The sequence below is a fragment of the Temnothorax curvispinosus genome, unplaced genomic scaffold (assembly GCF_003070985.1).
Source record: "Temnothorax curvispinosus isolate PA1 unplaced genomic scaffold, ASM307098v1 QBEX01011001.1, whole genome shotgun sequence".
Taxonomy (NCBI): domain Eukaryota; kingdom Metazoa; phylum Arthropoda; class Insecta; order Hymenoptera; family Formicidae; genus Temnothorax; species Temnothorax curvispinosus.
Window position 1 is genome coordinate 351830 of NW_020220781.1, and position 21359 is coordinate 373188.

Genomic DNA, 21359 nt, shown 5'->3' on the forward strand with positions numbered 1-21359 from the left:
CGACGTGATTTTTGAGTATTCATTCAATTATGTAGTAATGCATCGTTTTTTTCGAACTTAACGCTCATATATGAGATTCCTCCACATTAAACGTTGAGGAAAATTTAAAAATCAAATGACGATATTAAAATATCCATAAGATAAACGTAAAAATTTAATTAATACCACTTTATAATTCAAGAAAATGTTAAACAATAACCATGAACATATCCAAAAACGATTAAAAAACTTGTTTTTATGATAAAAAACTTGTTTTTATGATAAAAAAATAAACAGTGTCCTTAAAAGACGCTTTGCACCATTCATGAAACCTTTTAAAACCTGAAATTAAAATTTATTGTATATCCAATAACGCAGCAATAACATTATTCTCTCATTTACCCTTAATACTGTTCCTAACAACATTGCATGTCGAGCAAATATAATATCGATAAAAGATCTGATATCTTTTAAGTAGTAAATTCTATCTTTAAAGCTCTTAACTTATAGTCATTTAGAATTAAACATTTATTACGAGCGCGTGTGGTCGATTCGGCGCAAATCGCGATTAAAAAGTAAATGTGGTGCCGATGAAAAAGCTTCGGAAAGAAATGAACGATTAGTGCCGCGAGGGATCGTTGCCCGACGAAACCTTTCTAAATTATTAAATCGCGTCATTGTCCGATTATGCTCGTTTGATTTTACGTAACGAAAATCGAGGGTGGTGGTAGAATTCGGCGATTAACATTTAACAGACGACTGCCTCCGATATCGGGTTCTCCGTGATGTGTATGGTCGCGGTAGGCCAGTCGATCTTCTTGCTGCAAACGTGATTCAATCCTTCCAACGAAGCCAGTCTGAAATCGGCCATTTTTAACGGCGACAGCGGGGCCACTGTAAATGAAAATATCGGAAGCTAGTATCTTCGATTACGCTCCTTCATTTTTACCTTGCCTTGAAGAGGCTGTAACGCGCATGTAATTACATTCGTTCGTTCGAATTTTGTTACGCAAAACGTAGAAAATCGTTCAACAAAGGATATAAATAAAAGAAAGCGCACATGCAAAGTAAAAGGAAAATCAAAGGTGTATTGTTGGTGGACTGTTGTGTGCGCATAGCGAGACGTTGTGGACTGGCAAGGATTGTTCACTATTCTATGTTGCCCAGGTGCGAGATTGCTTTGTTCTGTCTTTTAGTTGTTTTTTTTTACAACAATTTTACGAAAAAATGATCTAACATGAGCGTGTGCTGTTGCAAAATGAGTTAATTCCCTTTTTTTTTTATTCATGTAAAGTAAATACTTTAATTTGGATCACCTGGTATTAGAGTGTAGCGCAACAGGTCGGTCTCTGTTAATATCGCAAACAGATAGTACCTTGTTATCGATTACAGAGAAACTATATGAAACAGAAGAACTCAATCGGTAAGACCAATTTGTCACAAATTACTTCACTGGGCACCAATAATATTCGCTGTGCATCTGTTCGTCTGAAGTTCTTTAGTCGCACTTTCGTCATAAACTTTATGAATATTCGTGAAACAAAATAAGTATAGAAAGAAAGTTAAAAAAACCTACAAATAAGTGTAGGAATAAAATAATGTCCACACTGATGTATACGAAAAAGTTTGATACAAGGCGAGTTAGTTAGAGACTTTCATCATTCTCGTCATCACCAGCGTAGACAAGACCAATGCGGTATTAGACGAATTGTTAGGGGGCGGTTAGTTAAAATTAATCTTTTTCGAAAATCTTCGGGGTCCAGGGTCGCCCAGGACATGTAATTTTCTGTTAGTACCTTTCATACCTTCCGAAAAAAAGTTTGAATTCCGACTTACTTAACATATAGACGTGGCCTAATTGACCAACTGCGCGCTCGACTCTCCTTGCGGCCTTCAATTCCTAATTACAATTACCTTCGGGTGTTGTCGGCTTCACGGGCTTCCGCGGGGATCTCACCACTAAAACGTATAAAAAACGAATATTCCTTAAAAGTCATGAACAAAATATTGCTATATGGCGCACTGAGTTCGCAACTGCTATCTTTGAAGCGTTTCTCGTGCGGAACATTGATAGGCCAATTGTTTTTAATAATTACGAGTGAAATATAGCAAATTAATAGTGCAACAATTGATTATTTGCTTAAAGTATCGCTGCAGTACTGCGTTTATTACAATATGCAAATATTAATTTAAATTGTCCATTGCCTTCCAACTCAGGTTCATGTCGCGATACTTTCTTTGTGCAATCAATTTGTAAGCATCCAGGAATTTAAATAATTTTAACTTTAATCTCCTAAATTATTTCTAATCACGGCACGGCTTTAAAGTAAAAATAAGTGTCAAGCTTGAATTTAAATCTGAGTCGTTTCTAGACAACAGACAAATGGAATGCTCAGTTTTATTTCTGTAATGCTATATTTTATTTTACAAGCATGTCGTCTTCAACGCAGATCGTAGCATTCGGAATTATCCGAAAAAAAAGGAAACAGCAAATAAGCCAGTAACTAATTACGCTACTGTTCAGCTGAAATTGTAATATATACGTACCACTCGATCGATCCGAGACGCGTGGGAAATAAAGGCGCAAGTCGATGAACATGTATAATACTTTTTTCTTATTTTGTCTCATTTTTCTTTTTTTTTTGTTTCTAATATAGCTCGAAACATTAGTATGTGTTATTGGCAAAATTCACAGACGAATTCAATGCAACCTTGTTTTTAAGTCACTTTTTATTTATCAGTCGAGCCAGTGGCTTTTTAACGAATAGAGGTACATGTTCGGACACGTATTTGAACCTCGGTGTAATCAGGCTGTAGCTTTCACTATTAATTAACACAGAGATAAAGCGATTTATTTGTCAAGTTTATCGTAGTACATTTAATTAGCATTGTCATGATATAATTGAAGACACACAGTATTAACCCTGTTACACCCGAATTCAATTACGTCTAATTTTAAGTATTTTGCGCCACTTGTACAACATGGAAATATTTATATAATAGCGATAATTGCAACAACAATTAACGACGATGGAGATGAATAGTAACAGATGAAATAACAGATTACTCAGCGCGACAATTTGAATGTCACTCGCAGTTATTCGCTATATAAATTATTAAATTTTATATTAATTAGAGAATGAGAAAGGATCAAACTGAAGAACGAAAGACATGATACGGAACTAAATGCAAAATTATATAATCAGGTTTTAAAATACCTATTTGTATCGGTTTGTGAGAAAGCATAGTGTTTTGTGATTCAGTTTTTGTGATTAAGAAGCTAAATGAAACAATAAATCATATTTAATTAAAAGGAGCATTATTTAATCATTAAATTATGTGTAAATGTAACGTTTCTATTGTTTTCGTAAAGATATAAGCACAATAGCTTTTTTAGTAGAAAGATATGCTCCATAACAAAAAGTATATGTGCAATATTGTTGAAAAAAAAAGAAAACTTGATATCTTAAAATTCTAAAACGTTAACTTATAACAACAACTATTTTACACAGTCTCGATTTAATATATATTTACTTAGAGAAAACATGCACTTAGATATTTCACGCGAATTAATTTTTTTCCTAATATTTTCAAAGATCAAATGATTCGATTGCTTCGTAACATTTTATCGTTTAAATTCGATAATAAAATAAAAAGTCATATATATAATAAGCAATCAATATCTAACGTCTACTCATATCATATCTATCATTAAAAGAAATATAGTCGGCTAAAGACACACATTTATTCGAAGTATATTTAAGTATGTAAAGTATTTGCAATAGGCCAAAATTTTAATTAATAGTAATAGGGTATAGCAGTCGATAAAGTAAACTTAATACTATAAATAATCGCAAAGTTTCTCGCTTTTCCATTTTGACACTTAGCCGTGAGAAAAATTATGATGTGATCACTTGCAAAGCTTTGGAAGTTTGTTCTTTTTTTTCGCGCATAATTATTTACAATCACCTGTGACGAACAGATTGGCTGCAGTATGTCTTTTTTTCTGCTCCTCATTACATTTACGCGTCATTAATTACGAAAAAATATATTTTCTATGTTTATTTCTTACCGAAACATCTCTTGCGTCATTCTGACATAATTATTTTAGATGATTGGCAGTAATTACTGACATTTTACACTTCCGCTTGCAAGCGATCACGAGATATTTTCTTATGAAACTCGACGACGCGTACGCGAATTGCTTATTACCAATAAAGATTAATGAAAATTGTTGATTGCGTAATATGATGATTAATTTCTGAAATGTGGTTCACGAAACGCTCACTTACCATATCCTTCGCCCTGAAGAAACAGTCGGAATGCCTCGCTTACTTTACCCGGTTGTTCTTCCAATACCATACCGCAATCCGATATCTAGAAGGTACAATTGATCACTGTTTGAAATACAATTAAAAATAAAGTATAATCTGATTTATGAAAGTTTCGTTTATTATTAAATTTTGTGATTTATGCTAATAATTCCATAATATATTAGTTTCCGAATTTAATAAAGAACATCTATCTATGTTGCTCAACAGTAAATAGAATTGTAGCATTTTATCATATGCTAAGCGTCTGTTAAGCGCTGACCACATATGTGCAAAAAAAATCTAATTAAAATTTTAATTTTTTTAAATATGTTTAAAACATGTGTTTCGAATTTTGTTATTTATTTTTCAGGAAAAATAATTACAGGTAAAATATTTACATTTTTATTCAATTTCTTTTTCCTTTTTAAGTTATAATATATACTTATGATATTAATATATTTTATTGTGTGCTTTTCATAAAATCATAATCAAAAACTTACTTTCATCCAGGAGCTGTTTGTCGGATCCAAACGTCCATTTAACGTAACGGTATCGTCAACATGAGGGCTTAAAGCACCCGTGATGTTCATCACCGGCACACTAAGCGTTAATCCTTCCTTCTTGCGCGTTGGGTCCAATTCTCTTGTTATGTTCAAATCCGTGCGACGAACATAACTGTCGATAAATAATGCGAGATTCGTTGGGTTTACGCGACGCTCAAAATAGTTCTTGTACACTTGAACCAGATCGTGATTCCGTTCTTCGGTCCCCTGCATAAAATTACATCAATTTTAATATATGTTACAGCTTAATTTCAAAATTATTCAATGTCTTTAAATTTATCTTGTTACTCATAAAACTTAAAACATATACTAAGACTATAATCAGTAAACATTTATCAGAATATTCTTCAAAATTTTAATGTATAGTTTTTTAATTTTAATGTTTTTTTAAAGCAGTAAACAAGTTATTACAAATAACTATTCTATAGCTCTCATAAAAAGATTGGTTTGTTAATAAGAAAATCGCTTGCGAGAGTTGCACGCGACTTTGTCGTGAAAATAACCCATGTTTCTATCTCGGCCTATTATATCTGCCAATTGAACAGTTTCGAAGCCTGTTTCGGTAAACTATCGTGCGCTCACGATACGGTTTCTTTACGTCGTGATGACAGTAAAAACATCCGGCAAGTCCCATTATTAGTGTCAAATGAAAGAAAAGACAACGAAGCTAACAATAAGAATAAAGCTAGGAAATAATGGATAATGTCAGCTTTATTTGAAAATTATGTTTCTCCGTTTTTCTGAATAACATTGGAAATTTGATAACGACCTAAATACCATCAGCACAATGTATACGTGTGTGTGAGTGTGTATGTTTTCTCATTAATCTTCAATCAGCTTTTAATCTCATGCATCACGTTACACGTCATTTTTTTAATTTTTTTTATAACAACGTACGTTGAAGACGACATGCATATTATAAAATAATTAGCTCGTGAGACATTACATGTTTAATTTAATAAAGCGCGATTTATTTCTGCGGATTGATATCAATAATATCAGCAATTTTACAATTAACTTAATTATTATCTTTCTTATTTAAAATTATCGAAAAATTCAAGCATGGATGATTTTTTTACTACGTAAATTATGAACATTATCTTATCAAAAGATCAATATTTGCTGTTACTTTTATACTACTTTCTCCAAAGGTTAGAGTTCGCCTTTGAACGCAGTAATCTTTACGTTGTATAACAAAGCAAACTGTCAGTGTAATCCCCAGTTTCCATGGAGATGTTCTAACCTTTGAAAGCTTAAGCTCTGTCGTCGATAATTCATCTTGCGTTCGCGCCTGAGCGCTAACTCGGTTGACATTATTTTGCGCCTCATAAAAGCTCGGTAGTTTATTAGCTTCATAGAGTATACCTAGTGAGATAATCTAGCTCGGAATATGATTACCTCCCATAAGAGACATTAGACGAGAGACGGGAGATGTTTACATTATCAAATAATTTAATTACTCAATATTCCGGATATAATAAAAGAATATATTTAACATAATTTTATAGATTATAGTTTACTTTATAACTTAATCTCTATTACATTTTACTATATACATTTCTGCAAAGGATATTAATTATCCGGATAATAAAGTCATTTTATTATCCGTATTTTAAATGTAATGAAAAAATTTTCATATCAGTAGATTGAGTTATAATATATAAACTTCAATATATATATATTTATATAATTTCGTATTTTTACTAACGATTTCATTTTAGCTATATCAAAATATCACAGAAACACACCGCAATTTCGGATTTAAATATAATTATTTAATGATAATACGTTAAATATCTTCAACCGCGAATTCTAATTAAATTCTAATTAACTTGGTAAAAAAATCATCTACTTGCTTTGTTAATTTTTTCATTTATTATAACAACCGTGCGAAATCTTTTTTGGAACATTAAAAAATGTTTACGCTTAAAATATAAGACATGTCTGTTATATGCCGAGTCATATAATCTCATTATAAATTTAAATTAAAAAAATGTGGACTCACCCTGCCAAAATGATGCCACATCAAATAGTCGAGAACGCCCTGGGTCATGCCTTGCGATCTCAGGTGGCGTACATTCAACTTTTGATAACCCCACTCGATCCATCCTGCCTGCGTGGACACGCAGTTTATCAGGCACAGTGCATTTACTTTCTCCGGATGAGCGAGCGCAAATCTTGCCAGTATATTGGCACCAGCCCCGACTCCGAAACCGATTACAGATTTTATGCCAAAATGGCCAAGAACGAAGAGCAGCTGTTCGGCCAGCTCTTCCATGGACGGATAAGTAAAACTGAAACATATTATCAATTAGTTGTCGTCGTTTTACGAGACAAGTGAATATTATATGACTATAAACAGTAAGAGAATTGAAAACCGATATATCAATATTTAAAGTTTATACGGCCTTTGGTGAATTTGGCACGCGAACAAGACCAATTGACAGAACCTCTGCATGCAAATCTGCATTGCGGTTTAAATTATTTTATAAAGTGGTATTTAACTAAAGTGTCATAAAGTGTCTTTGAGATAGGCCTTGATACTTAAAATCTAAAATTAATGCTAATTTAAAAATAATTTCTTAATCGAACGTTAAGTTTATTATAAGATCTTGAACTAATATTACCAAATTATCCTATTTATTTCTAATAATTTAAATCTCTATTTATAATAATCTAGTGCGTATTTCAATTTTACCGATTGTATCTTGGCTTCATTTGAAATGATAGATTAGACAGTAGTGAAAAAGAAGAATTATGTAACAATCGATAAGTTTAAATCCGTACAAGTGCATAGGCAGTGATATTACGATAAAGTATGAGCATTCATACGACAAATATGTATATAAAGCAATAAGAAAGTAGTTTTAATTGAATCGTAAAACTTTGCGGATTTATAAGAATATAAACAAGCTGTTATCGGGATATGGATTAATAATAAGATTGATTGAAAAAATTAATTAGGTCATTGATTTGCGCTAATTGAGTTGACATGTTCTGAAACAATGTACGCATATATATGTATAATATAGAAATGCTCGAAGCTTAGTCGCATTCATTATTAAATTCATTAATTATTAATTAATTAACAGACTTTAGTACGGTAAAGAAAACTAATATTTTAATAGATCTTAATATAATAAAAAAAAACTGTTTTAATTTGAAAATAAAGTGATAATTATATTTTTCTTCTATTCGTTATTTTAAAAAATTGACTCACTCTTCAGGTAATGTCGGTGCACCTTCCTCTTGTCCGGGTGCGTTTACATGGTATACGCAGAAGTTTTCGAGTAGAACACGCATATCGATGTAATTAAAGAACGCCTGGAAGCTCGAGATGTCTATAAGAATAATCTTTATATCAGAAACTATATAATATAATATATATATTACATATTTTTAAAACATTGTAGTAATAATACACAATTAAAAAGTATTCATAACACGAGTAAATAGGATTAAAATATTATATAATTTTATATCAATTTAAACGCCTGAGTTATAAATTACTTACAGTTAAGGCCTAGATCGTGATAAGTAAGAATAGCTGGTTTCGCTCGATTTCCTTGCACCGCTACCAGCAAACTTCCTTTGTCGGTCTCCACTCTTTCTTCCCGTACAGAACTGTCATCTCTGGAGAGATATCTCAGTGCCGGAAATTGCAACTGAATGTTTTTTAGCTCGATGTCATCCATGCTATCGGAAGGCATCGTGCTGCGTATGAAAATACGACAATTAATTAAAGAGATGAAGTTTTTTCTTAAATCATTTAATCACATAATTTTAATAAACGTATAAAATAATACATATTACGACTCGCGTTTCACAGAAAACAATCTTCTTTTCTTTGAATACTTTTCTTTGAACGTTGTATTTAAAAGATATTTATCAGTGAAACATAAATAGTGGACAAGTAGCAATTTTTCTATCTATTTTCTTAACACTTCAAGTGTTTAGAAACAGTTATAATTTTCCCTTACAAAAATTTAATACTGTAAGTGATTATTTGGCTGGTGATTAATTACTTAATAAATAGATAATAAATAGATTATAAAAAATGAAATGATGAATTGAAATAGATTATATAAAAATAGAATATATGAAGAGTTTGTATGAGAAGTTTGCTAATTTTTCATTTCACTGTGAACGCTTGATTGTTGCAGCTTGCATTACGTCAACTGTACATTCTTGAAAATGAGTTATCTTGCGGAATATTATGCAAGATTCTTTTTTTTGCGAAATACGCAAAATCGTCTATTAGTGTAGATGTTGAGCGACTTTTTTTGTAGTATCGATTTATTTGCCACGCCCAGTCGGTCGAAGTAAAGTTAGAGAGAACTTACGAAGATGCTTTTAGTCTAGAGTTCCGTTTTATCACGGAGCGCACATATACTTTGATCGTACTGTAGATCATCATGGCAATTCAGTTTACTGGATTCTAGTTAATTATTTCTGATTTAGCGCTCAGAATTAGTGGAAATGCTTTTGTTCGGCTGGTAAGCCGAATTAAATAATAAATCTCGAGCTAAGATTTAAACGCAAATTAAAACCATCTCACTACATAATTTATTTTCAAATTCGCAGTAACAGTGGATTGAAATAAAGAGCTTTAAAAAACAAAATTTAAAATATTAACATTTAAGTTATGTATTAAATAATTTTACGCGCTTGAATATCTTGACGAATACTGTAGTGGCGTATAACAACTATTATAGTAGTTAGAAGATAATAATTATCAGCTAATCTATACCTAATCTATACCTATAGTGATACAATATCTTTTAGTCCAAACGAAAGATTTGTCTCATGCATGGAAGAAAAGAAGCGTCAAATAAAAAATTTATATACTCATATCTATGTATGCAAGAACATATATTATCCTCTTATAAGAATTCCAACTTCTTTATCTTAACTTCTTTTCTTAGATAAACTGCATAAAATACTTACTTCATTTAAGCATAAGTTTTTTTCGTTCAACACAATATATAATCTTATTTCAAGATTTTCACGTTAAACTAAAAATATTTTCAAGAATATTCTTTTTTTCTTTGTATATGTAACATGTATTCTTAATTGTTACATATACGTAAAATATATGAAGAGTACACAGTAAAAATGATCAATGTCCATCCGGAGTAATTTCGAGAAAAACGCAATTTTAAGTTTCAAGCCATCAGATGTCTTAGGAAGCTATTGAAAAATGTATAGCAGTGAATATCAGAATGCATAGTGTTTATTTAGGCTGCGTTCCAATATTTACCGTCAGTACTAAAAATCTATATTTTTCTATATTTTACGTCACGTATGTTATAGATTTTCAGTACTGACAGTTGCTGACAGTATAAATATTGGAATGCAGCCATAGTATGTGTTTACATTGTATGTTGGACTTGGTTCTTCCCCTCAAATGCGTAGACTATGATCGTTTTTCCCCAGCACGATATATCTTTCGAACCTTATTTCCAATAAATTGTAACTGCTCTTGATCAGATAAGAATGATGAAAGTTCTTTGAAAATGTCATAAGATCAGATCGACTTCGACAAAAAGTAGACTTTGATCATTTTTCTTCTGTATCTTCCATATACTTTTGCTCTGATCTTTTCAAATATCGTTTGATAAAGCATAATATAAAAAAATAATTGCTTAATATCTCATTACCCAGGAATGAAAAATTTATACTGTTTTTATTATATTGTTTTATTATTTGACAGAACAAGTAATTTGGTATAGCAAACATTTTAATATAATCATGTTTTCTATAAGTTACGATGATATATTAATAGTCGGTAAATATAAATTACATGTAATGTTGTGCAATGTCCAAGGTAGACAACAGATATCCTCTAATGGATCCTCTAGTGATCTATTAGCAGTTCCATATCAGCTTAAAGTTCGCACGAGCTTCGCTCGTAAACGCATTTATGGTCAGTTCGGGATAAGCAATATCCCCATGTTATTCTAAACATATAATAGCGGCAAGCACTTTAATCGTCCGAGGAATTACATTGACGTCCAATTAGTCCTGGATTCGCTTAATGCTCGAAAGACCTACTTCGGTATCCCGGAGGATTCATGGCGCCGACCCAATTTCAGCAGAAACGGATGTAAAATGTCAGGAACCTCGTTTGACCTTTTCGCACGGTCATGCGCGCGTACGTAGGTACGTTAGCAAGATGCATAGGTGATTTTTTGAAAAGAATGTCATCGAAAGAATTGCCGTGCAATCTCGCAAGGGACCCATTCTCTTGCTTTCTCGAGTTTTCCCACGTTTCCGGACTATTAACCGAAATTCCTTTGTTCCATGTAATCAGCACGAATGCGGCGTAACGTATTACATCATTTACCTGAAGCGTAGGAGATTTTTTACGCCTCGCTTCTCCACGTGCCGACCCAAACACGCACGACTCACCACAACACATTCGCGTTATTAAATTCTTTATCTAAGCTGTTGGCTGTGTACGATAGATTGCACGCGCACATTTTCACACGATGGTATTTGAATCAACACTGTGGTCACTTATTTTCTGCGTCACTACTGCGTTGCAGCGATTTATTATTAGCATCATGAGTTTGCACTGAACGCCAAGATTTAGTCTCAATCTATTTGCATCATTATGAGAATAAAGAAAAAATATAGGAGAACAATTTGTCTCGAAAAAATGTTGATATATACATAATATAATTATCCATATATGATCATAAAGATTTATATAATTTCTTAGGATTACTAATATCTACAATCACATAAAAAATTAAAATATTCTATAATTTAACAAATATAATTTACATAACTTCTTGTTTAATATTATACAGATTGTTTAAACACATAATAAAATAAATGAGAAAAAATTGTTTTCTTTAATTGTCTATTTCAGTTTTTAATAAGTAAGACTTAATCAGTGCAAAAGGTAATAAAAGGATATTTGTTTGTTTCCCTGAAGTTATAAAGTAAAAGAAATTAGTCCTGCGGATTTACGACACATTTCGCAGACGGCGTCACAATGACTGACATTGGCGATCGATAAAAGCGAACGTGTCATCATAAATGCATCATGAAATCGATTGCAAAGCACTTCGGGGCTTTCGATTGACAGTGATCTGGATTTGAATTGACTTCCAATTATCGGGATGATGAATGACATTATAGTAGTTTCCATAAAATCGTTTTCACTTCAAAACAATCGCGCAAATTTTCCGTTAACAAAAAAGTGACACGCTCAATGCGTAATTTTTAATATTTCGGAATAATCAAAGTATAAAACGAAGATATATTGAGAGCCTAAAAAATTATTGAAACAATAATGAAAATTAAATGTTTCTATAAATTGGTAATTTCTTTTTCTTTAGGTAGACCGAAAAAATTAAATAGAATAATTAAATGGTCAATTTTTGATACTTTTATTGGCACCAATAACCTGTAACTTACTCATTAACTAGATTCTTTAATTCATAACACATCAAAAATTGATAATGATAAAAATGTCCTTATAAGTACGATAAAAATTGAAATGCATAAGTAATCCGTTACCATAATAAAAAGTTTTTTTATGTTTCTGTATTTACTTCTTACGTCACTTTATTTGACGCGTGTCCCAATTCAGTATAGAAATATATGAATCTTGGAAAATCTATGTAGAGAAAAAGAATTGATGTCAAGCTCTACTTTGCAATACAGATAGATAACCACGAACTCGAATCACGATCACAATGATATCCAATTCCAAGCATTATTTTCTGCCAATTTCTTTCCTATATTAAACTCTCTGACAGAAAGGAATTAGGAACATTGTTATCTGGAAGAGCATTTGAATAGACGAGACGGCGAGACGGAACACAATGCTGATCACAAAATCTGCCGAAATAGAGTTGGTGAAATATAACAAGGGAGATAAGCATGGACGCACAATATAAAATGTGATTAATGAAGTAACATTTTGTCTTGGCATAAATAAAGAACTAAATATATAAATACGTACTGCTCTTCGTATTTCACCAAGGGTTTATAAACAGCACGCTTTGCAAGGCAACCTTGTTCTTCCATTTGAGGAATTGGATGTACTCTCTCTCTCGTATTTCTTTAACGTAGCCCGAGTTAAATCGGTGCACCACTTGAAAATCAAGAAGCTATCTCACAAATGAAAATAAAGTCTCGTGCTCGGTCGTCTATCGGTATTGTGTTAAACGTAATAGATAATCTATAAAGATCGAATGTAAATATAAACATTGTAAAAGAAAGGAAGAAAATAAAGTTATAACAGAAAGTGTATATTATGATTTAGAAGAATCATTTAAATCTAAAAAAAATACGAAATTTATCTTTATCTTTAAAACTTACTGTGCTTTAAATGTTGCAAAAAGTGGATAACATATTGTATAGTATCATACATTAGCAAAACTTATATGATAATATTTTAGAACTGCAAATAATAAAGTCTTTAGCTAAAAGGGAAATATCATGATATTTCCCTAATTATTTCGAAGCAAAACGTTTATTTTTTTCATGTGACATTAATAGCAAAAAAATTGCAGCGTTTAAGGCTCTTAATGCGAAAAGTTATTTTGTGCATAGCAGACCTCTTCAAGAAACAGTATAATTTAATTATAACAAAATGTCACAATTATATTGCGTTAGTTATCTCACGATTAAAAAAAATTCAATTAAATTTGCTTTTCCTCTCTAAAAATTGTTCAGAGTTTTGGTTTTTGAGTTGTGACAGTATTCTTCTCGGAGTGCGATATGTAAAAAAATGCAAATATTATATTTTCTTCTTATTAAACAAATAGCATTATTAACGTAGACATGTTCAAATGTTTTTCTCGTTATTTCAAATAGCAACTTGGAAAAGAGATACTCGTATTTTCTTCGCATAATAAATCATTACGGTTATTATTAACCAGAAAATTTTATTTGTTTTAAACATTGATATTTCATTCTTTGTTTTTGAAATCAAGAATTCCGTTTTTCCTCTTAGTATTGCTTTTTCTCTCGACTTGCGTTGCAATAAGAATCATGTTAGTGTTTATGAGCCATTTCGTTTCATACACCATAAAGTTTATCATAGCTCTTTGTTGTACCTGTGTGAGTGTTCTGCAACTTTTATCATATTTTGCTGACAAGGAGATATATTATCACATTTCCATGTATGTTATGTGAAGTGCCCTTCTGTGACTAGTTAATATAAAATACAATGTTTTTTAATATTTTTATTAGTATAGTGAGTTATTTGCAAGTTTAATCCATTCACGATATTTAAGAAGTTCTCAAATACACAGGTGTTTCATTTACTCTAAAGTCTATAAATAATTCAAGCGCAAAAACGTAATCCGTATTGAAAGAAACTTTGAATAGAATCGATAATATTAAATCTCAATGACTGTTAAAATATTCGCCAGATAAAACGGTGCAAAGAAAAATTTTTCGACATTTTAAATGTTAAAGTTCACGAAGGCGCTTGCCATTTTCATTGTAAACTTTGATACTCTCAAGTCTCTGTTATTAAGTAAAATTAATTTATTTTAATTAATGAGAGTGCTCTTTTCTTTCGGTGAAACGTGGAAGTAAAAAACTTCAATTTCTCATTTCTAGAGCAAAGTTTGTTGGATAATTTTGTTTGATGTTCTATAATAATAATACCAAACAAAATAAAATTGTTTGTTATTTGCGTGGTCGCTCGGTGATGCGATCCGTTAAAGTGCATCCCACTATCGAGGAGAAATCGTTCAATCGTGAAATGTAATATATAAGAACAATACGAAACAAAAATAATGCATGAGAATGCTTATAGCAACCTCTTGCACAATGGTATCAGTAGAAATTCGCCACCAATGGTATCACAGTGCTACTTGAATTTCTAAACACGGTTAATTTACGTGCGCGAGAGGTTTCCCGTATCTCCGGCACGTCACTCAACTGTTTCCGGCCAGAGCCAAGTCCGACTATGTTCTTCTTCCTACTCTATCATAATGACGGTAAAGCGTAAAAGCTTTATCTATGAATAATTTGTTAACAATATATTAATAGTATGTGTGGTTAGAACTTTTCCAATAAAAAATTATTTCAGCAAACAATAGCAACGATTATATGAAAGCATTATAAGTAATACTTTCTTTGTAAAAAATGTTATACAAAGTAAAAGGAATTGTTTTACGACAAATCTTGTACTGAACAAAAGATATAACTTTCATGATAAGTAATACATAAAAAAATGTTTTGAGTTATTATAAAGTCTACTGTATTAATACTTATAATTTATAAAAAAAGACAAATTATTAGCTGATGGGGAAATTTTAGTAATACCAGGAATCTAGTTAAACTAATCCATATTTTATGAACTTTAGTCATAGAAAATCGAACAAACAAAAGCATATCTCGAACTGAGAAGTTGTACCATCTATAGAATTTGCAGGACAAAGGACTGACTGATCCTGGATCAACCTGAAATCCTACTTTCGGGTTTCTAGGAATATCTCACGTTGAATTCGACTGGCTCGTTGAAAGCACCCAAATGGAAAAAGAGCGGTGAAATATCTCTCTACGTTGGATTTTGTTCTTACATTTTACGACTTCAAAACATAAAAAATCATTTGCGCTTAAATTAACCACGAAGTAATAAAGGAAACCGTAAAATTTGAGTTTGATCGAAGAATAGACAGTAACTTTTTAAATATAAAGTTGCTGGTAAAACAAAATTGAATACAAATTTCAAAGTAGAATATAAAATTGCTTTAACAGTATGTAAACTTTTTGTTTTATCGCATTATATAATTTTAGATTATTAACTTTTTACTCTCGCTTATTCACATTTTATTTTCTTTCTTCCTATTATGTAATACTCGTTTTCTTTTTATTAAAAAAGTGTGTCGTATTACTTGAAATATTCAAATTGTTTCTGTACACTTGCTGCCAAAATTATGTTTAAAAAAGTATGTGACTGCAATCTATCCATTTTTTAATATTGTAGTTGTTTGCAAAATTAAAAAATTTTTTATATCCATTAAAAGTCTACTTCTTTTAGATACAGTTAAAACAAATTTCATAAAAATTTAATGATTTGATATTCAGTTAAAATAAACTTTACACATAATTTTTTCAAAGCTAAAAACAAATCACAACGTGGTGTTTAAGAAATCAATAGCAAATAACGACGCGACTGCAATACTATTAAAAAAGTAATCAGTCAACCGCAACTTATATAGCCGAATAACGTCATGGAATAGTACTAGATATATCGTCATTTGATATCTCGCTACCCTTTTTATCGATCGATTGACCGCCGCGCAGAGATAGATTTTTTGATCGTTATTGCGCCGGTTGTAAGACGAAACCTCACGATAAAGATCAACTTACTCCTATTCCACTACCGATCTCTTGTGAGCCAAGGCAAGCAAATAAATCTCTATCTACCGCAAATACAAGCACGATGCAGAACACGCTGTAAACAGAACCGTGCTTAGGCACTGATCATTTGAGCTGGACAGTCGTCTAGCAAGGAATCAAATATCATTAATAACAGTCCGTTTAATTTTCAAAACTGCGTCTGTCGTAATTCGCAATAGTACTTTAGATCGCGCATATCTTTACAAATAGTTTTTAAACTAATTTCTAAGTGTTATTGCTCCAGCTGAATCATAGTTAATTGTTCATTCCATGCAGCATTTGCAGTAAAACATTTAATCTATTTACCTTAGATTTCTTCAGTCCTATATATAAAACGCTGCCTTTTAATTTGTATCCATCTCCATATATATGTGTATGTATATGTGTATACATATATGTATATAATAATAATAATTGGTATTAAAAGATTGAGATTAAAAATGATAGCTTGCAAAACACTCGAATGCACCAATTGTTATGTTATCCCTATCAGAATGTAAAGTTCTTTCAAAGTCAGTACCGAAGAATTGAGATGGAATTGGCGCAATGCCAAGTTGTGTTGAGTGAATTTCCAGCGAAAGTAGAGCAAACACTGACGTATATGACATATGCGGTCGCATCACGTTGAATCGTTACGTTTTGACTTCCTACCAGAATAATTTATCATCGTCTTGTAATTAATGGCACAAATGTTGGATCGATACAAGTGGAAATTAATTTTCAGCAAAAAAAATTGACGTCGAAAAATGTGACGATTACTTAACAAAAGCTCTCTTTTGAATGAACAAAAATTTTATCAGTAACTCAGATTGCACTTCAATCGATATACGTTCGCTTTCTTTATGACGTAAAAAGCAGTGACCTATTAAAGAGAAATTTACACGCTTCATCTTATACATATAAGACGAAGCTTCTAAATTGCGAAACTATGGTTGCAAAAGAAAGACTTGTGCAAAATTAATTTGATTAAATTACAAGTAGGATTTTTAACATTCTGTATAAACGCATGTTTTTTTTGGAACTCAGTCTGCGCTTATTTGATGTGTGAATATTGTTAGAGTTAATAGTCATTTTATTTGGCGATTTGGGATAACATTCAAAGATATTTTTGATATTATTATTATAAAATTTATTAAATTTATATGTGTTAATAGAAATATTCAAGTTGACATGACAAGAAAAAATAAAACTTGCAATATTTTAATTAACAAGTTTAAAAGAAGATGGACTAAAAAACTATAATTTAAAAATTGCGAATGAGATTTGTTAAAACTATATGTATTAAATCCTTTTACAGACAATTGTTTTAATTAAATAGTTTAATTAAAAAGTCAAATTTTAATCTTCCTCTGATTAATAAATTTAGAAGATTAAATTTATGTTATAAAATATTATTTTACTGGATATTTACACATACTATTTACTGTTAAATTGCTATTAAATAACTATTTGTTAAAAAAAATAGTTATATATTTTTTAAATAAAATCCACGTGTGCGCGTACAATTGTATTCGAAAAAACTAAACAGAATGTATTCTCGCAACTGGAATTTTGTTTTCTAGTAGCGTCTTGTTTGCGCACTCAAGACAGTATTAAAATAGATGGGACGTAAACCTTTAAGAATGATTGTTTTTGAAGCGACGCCACGTGCATAACATCACTGAACAACAGAGCGTCCATATAACAATCTTAATAGTTCTTAATTAATCCTAATTTGGCGTTAATTACTTTGGTGTGAGGACCTGCCAGAGAGGCGTATGGCCTCATCCTTTCCCCTTAAAATGTAGAACGTCTTTGCCCGAGGACTAATACGAGAAGTGACGGAGTGGAATTACGTCGTTAACCTCAGACAGCTCCTAAGCTGGCTATTACGTGGAATGTTACGTGCTACTAAACTTCCACCAATTTGTTCGTTCAACACATTTTTAACGTGTAAGACTTTTTTGTAATTTCAAACATCGATAGCATCGTCATTCATTGTATAGTTGGTTTATATGGTCATCTTATCTTATAATAATACAAAGTGGACAAATTTTTGTGTGATATGTTAAGCTATTCCAAACTTATTCGAAATTAAATGTACGTTAAAATAAATTCAAAGAAAAAAATTTAATATAAAACATTTGAGTAAAAAAAATGGTTAAATTACGATAATATGCGACAGTTATATTTGAGTTTAATATTTTTATATTATTTAATATTTCTATGGTTGGTTTCTTTTCTCAGAACGTGTTACTATTATTTTATTTAGATTTATAAGTTAATATTCAAATATCGGTCACTTATATGTGTTTTAAAAGAAAAAAACTGTAAAACAATAACTTGGCTATATGCGCCGGCATGTAGAAATGTAATTACCGATAATGGAATGCGTTAGCCAAGACATTTAATATCTCATTGAGTTCTATGATTGCCCAACTCGGTATCGCCTACGTTAATTACTTGAAGCAATTATGCGGCGGTACTATCATTGAGCTCACGTGTTGTTGACTGTTCTGTATTTTGTTTGATTTCTATTATGAGATAGATCGTTAAGAATTATAAGTTTACTATCTGATGTTACAATATCCTAGGACTAAAACGATTATTCAATAATTTAAAAAATTAAATATATACTTTATATTTAATAACAATAAATAATCCACGGATGGGGCACTAACTCCATTAGCTTTATAACTTTTTCAGTAAGGATAAAAATAGACAGAAACCAGATCTCGTGACAAAGAGAAAACTTGTTTTAGCATAAATAAAGTAACTTCTTTTGAAATTCTATAAAAATTTGTGATCGAACGAGTACACGATTCATAATTAAAAAAAAAACTGTCAAAATTTGGTAGTCCTAGAGAGCAAAATTTAATCTCAACTTCGCATTTACATTCAAATCAGGAAGTGGCACCAACAGCGACTCGAGTTTGTAAGAATCATGAAGTAGCTCGATTAAATAGCTTAAACGTCGTAAGTTTAGAAACTTCCGTTAAACTGCCTTAAATAATTAAACTTCATGGCAGGCCTCTCCAATATAGGTCACAGCTCTAAATAGAAGCTGGACGTCGTATTAAATCAGGCTGTTAAACCAATATCGTATATATAATAGAAGAACAATATGCTACTACGACGCACATTATACTGCGGCTTTGTTTTCTGCCAGCTTAGAATAATATACCGTGTCGTTGCTTTTAACGTTCAGTACGATTTCCGTGTAAAATCTAGAAGTTTGTCCATCTCGATCAATCGTAAATCTCGTGTATTCTTCGTATGCTTGCCGACGACCACTACAAATTATTGCGCAGTTGAGCTCCTAAAAGGCGCATACATAACGCTTTTAATAACACAATTGCGAGTTAGATGATGTGGTCACTCGGTGCTGCGCACATTGGGGTCAATGTCAATATTGTCAATGGCAGTTGAAAAACGTTAACGAATTTCCGCGATGAGTGTTCCAGCGCGGTACAAAAATATTGCGCCGTCGTAATACTTCGAAACGCATATTACAAATACCGCATATTAAATCATCTTTTTACTTATATAATTATCATCAGACGTCAGATCTCGGATCGCAAGAACTAAACACGGAATATATATTTAAGTTAGTTTCTATTAGATATCTTTATATCGCGTATCTTTTTCGAAATTGTGTTATAATTCGAAAACATTCATTTCAGATGGCATGTAATATAACAGTGATTCTGTAATTTTATTGCTTCTACTATCTATTTTTTTTCGTATCATCAAGTAAGTTAAATTTTGTGCGGCTAAGATAAACCAACTCAGAGTAGATAAATATGGACAAAGTAATATAAGAGTGTAGCTAGCTATACATTATTGATGTGTCGGCACGTAAATATGAACTATCTACTATCCTATCAGTCTTACTACGCATCTCTACGCATCTACTCATCAGCATAAACTGCAGCTACGATTAAATGCGATACGCGTCGAAAAATATAAGGAATAAATAACGCGGCAGTCTCTCAGTTTTTTTTCTCTCTCACCAAAACTTACCCCAATAGAGCAGATTCCTCGGCAGTAGCTGCTGTCGGCATCCTGTTTCTCTCCCTAGAACAAAATGGCGGCGAATAATCACACACGCCTAGCCCTAGCGGCATGTCGTGCCTCTACACCCGTTATAACACACAGATATTCTACAACAATGTAAAAGCTGTTAGCACGATAAGCAAACAACAATGTCATACTTGCGTCAAGCTGTTATTAACAGCATTCTATTAGTCGTTAAGAATCAGCTTCTCTTTGTTCTACGGCAGCATGATTTCCGGCATTTAGCACACCGCCCATGAATGTAAAATTACTGTTTAGAATTATCATTTTCTATGGCCAATTAAACCGGGTCGGGCAACTTCATGCTCAAATGCGTATTTGAATAAATAAACTTCTCAAAGAAGTCGGACTCAACTTCAGACATTATTAAAAACATATCGCTCGAATTAAATCAAAATTATATAAAGGCTATGATTGATAAATGTCATATTTTCTATTAATACAATAATTCAATATATTGATGTCTTTATTTTAAATTAAAAACACTTAATATATATGTGTTAATATATATATCTACAAGATATTTTAATCTTGTGGATAAATAATGTTTTGTATTATTTTTCGATTCTCATGATATAATATACTCTATTATTGCAAACACGACAATATAAATCTGCAATTTTTAAATTGACTCGAATAATCACAAACTTGTCATTTATTCAGAGAGAGTTGTCCTCGGCCATTCGACGACTCATTCGACAGAGAAGCCGGTTCCGCAACGCACGCGCTTCCGTCGCGCGCCACGAAGCGATACGGACGGTCGCAACTCGAGCGTTGCAGGGACAAAGGAAGACGACGGATCGCGTGCATGCAACAGAGAGAGTGATAATAACAGTAACAACGATAAAGCAAGCGATGATGATTACGGTGATTGCAGTCACGCGTGGGCAAAAGGATGCGAGAAAAGCTAGGTGCTATCGGTGTATGCGTGCGAAGCTCGAAGCGTGAGGGAAATGAACGATCTTTTCAGGTGTCATAAGCGTGACTTACCTTCGGTTCTCTTGTCTTTTACACGAATTGACTAAGTACAGCCAGCACCATTAATATCCCAGCCTGAAGTTTGTCTGTA

The 21359-nt window shown here is 31.9% G+C and overlaps 1 protein-coding gene across 7 annotated transcripts in view; it reads right to left on the bottom strand.

The window, feature by feature from the left end:
* Positions 1-200: 200 nt before the first annotated feature.
* LOC112461045 (protein NDRG3) overlaps positions 201-21359 on the bottom strand; it is a 29785-nt gene continuing 8626 nt past the window's right edge. For 2 of the 7 annotated variants that reach the window (XM_025026100.1, XM_025026097.1), the window contains 8 exons: positions 20237-20290; positions 8370-8569; positions 8076-8196; positions 6861-7149; positions 4793-5062; positions 4272-4356; positions 1894-1938; positions 201-873 (listed from right to left, as the gene is read on the bottom strand). In XM_025026100.1, coding sequence (XP_024881868.1) covers positions 728-873; positions 1894-1938; positions 4272-4356; positions 4793-5062; positions 6861-7149; positions 8076-8196; positions 8370-8569; positions 20237-20277 — 1197 coding nt within the window. In that variant the 5' untranslated portion in view covers positions 20278-20290 and the 3' untranslated portion in view covers positions 201-727. Of the gene's footprint in view, positions 874-1815; positions 1939-4271; positions 4357-4792; positions 5063-6860; positions 7150-8075; positions 8197-8369; positions 8570-11201; positions 11344-20236; positions 20291-21359 lie in introns of those variants that run through there. The other 5 variants (XM_025026101.1, XM_025026099.1, XM_025026102.1 and 2 more) reach the window with 4 other exon arrangements.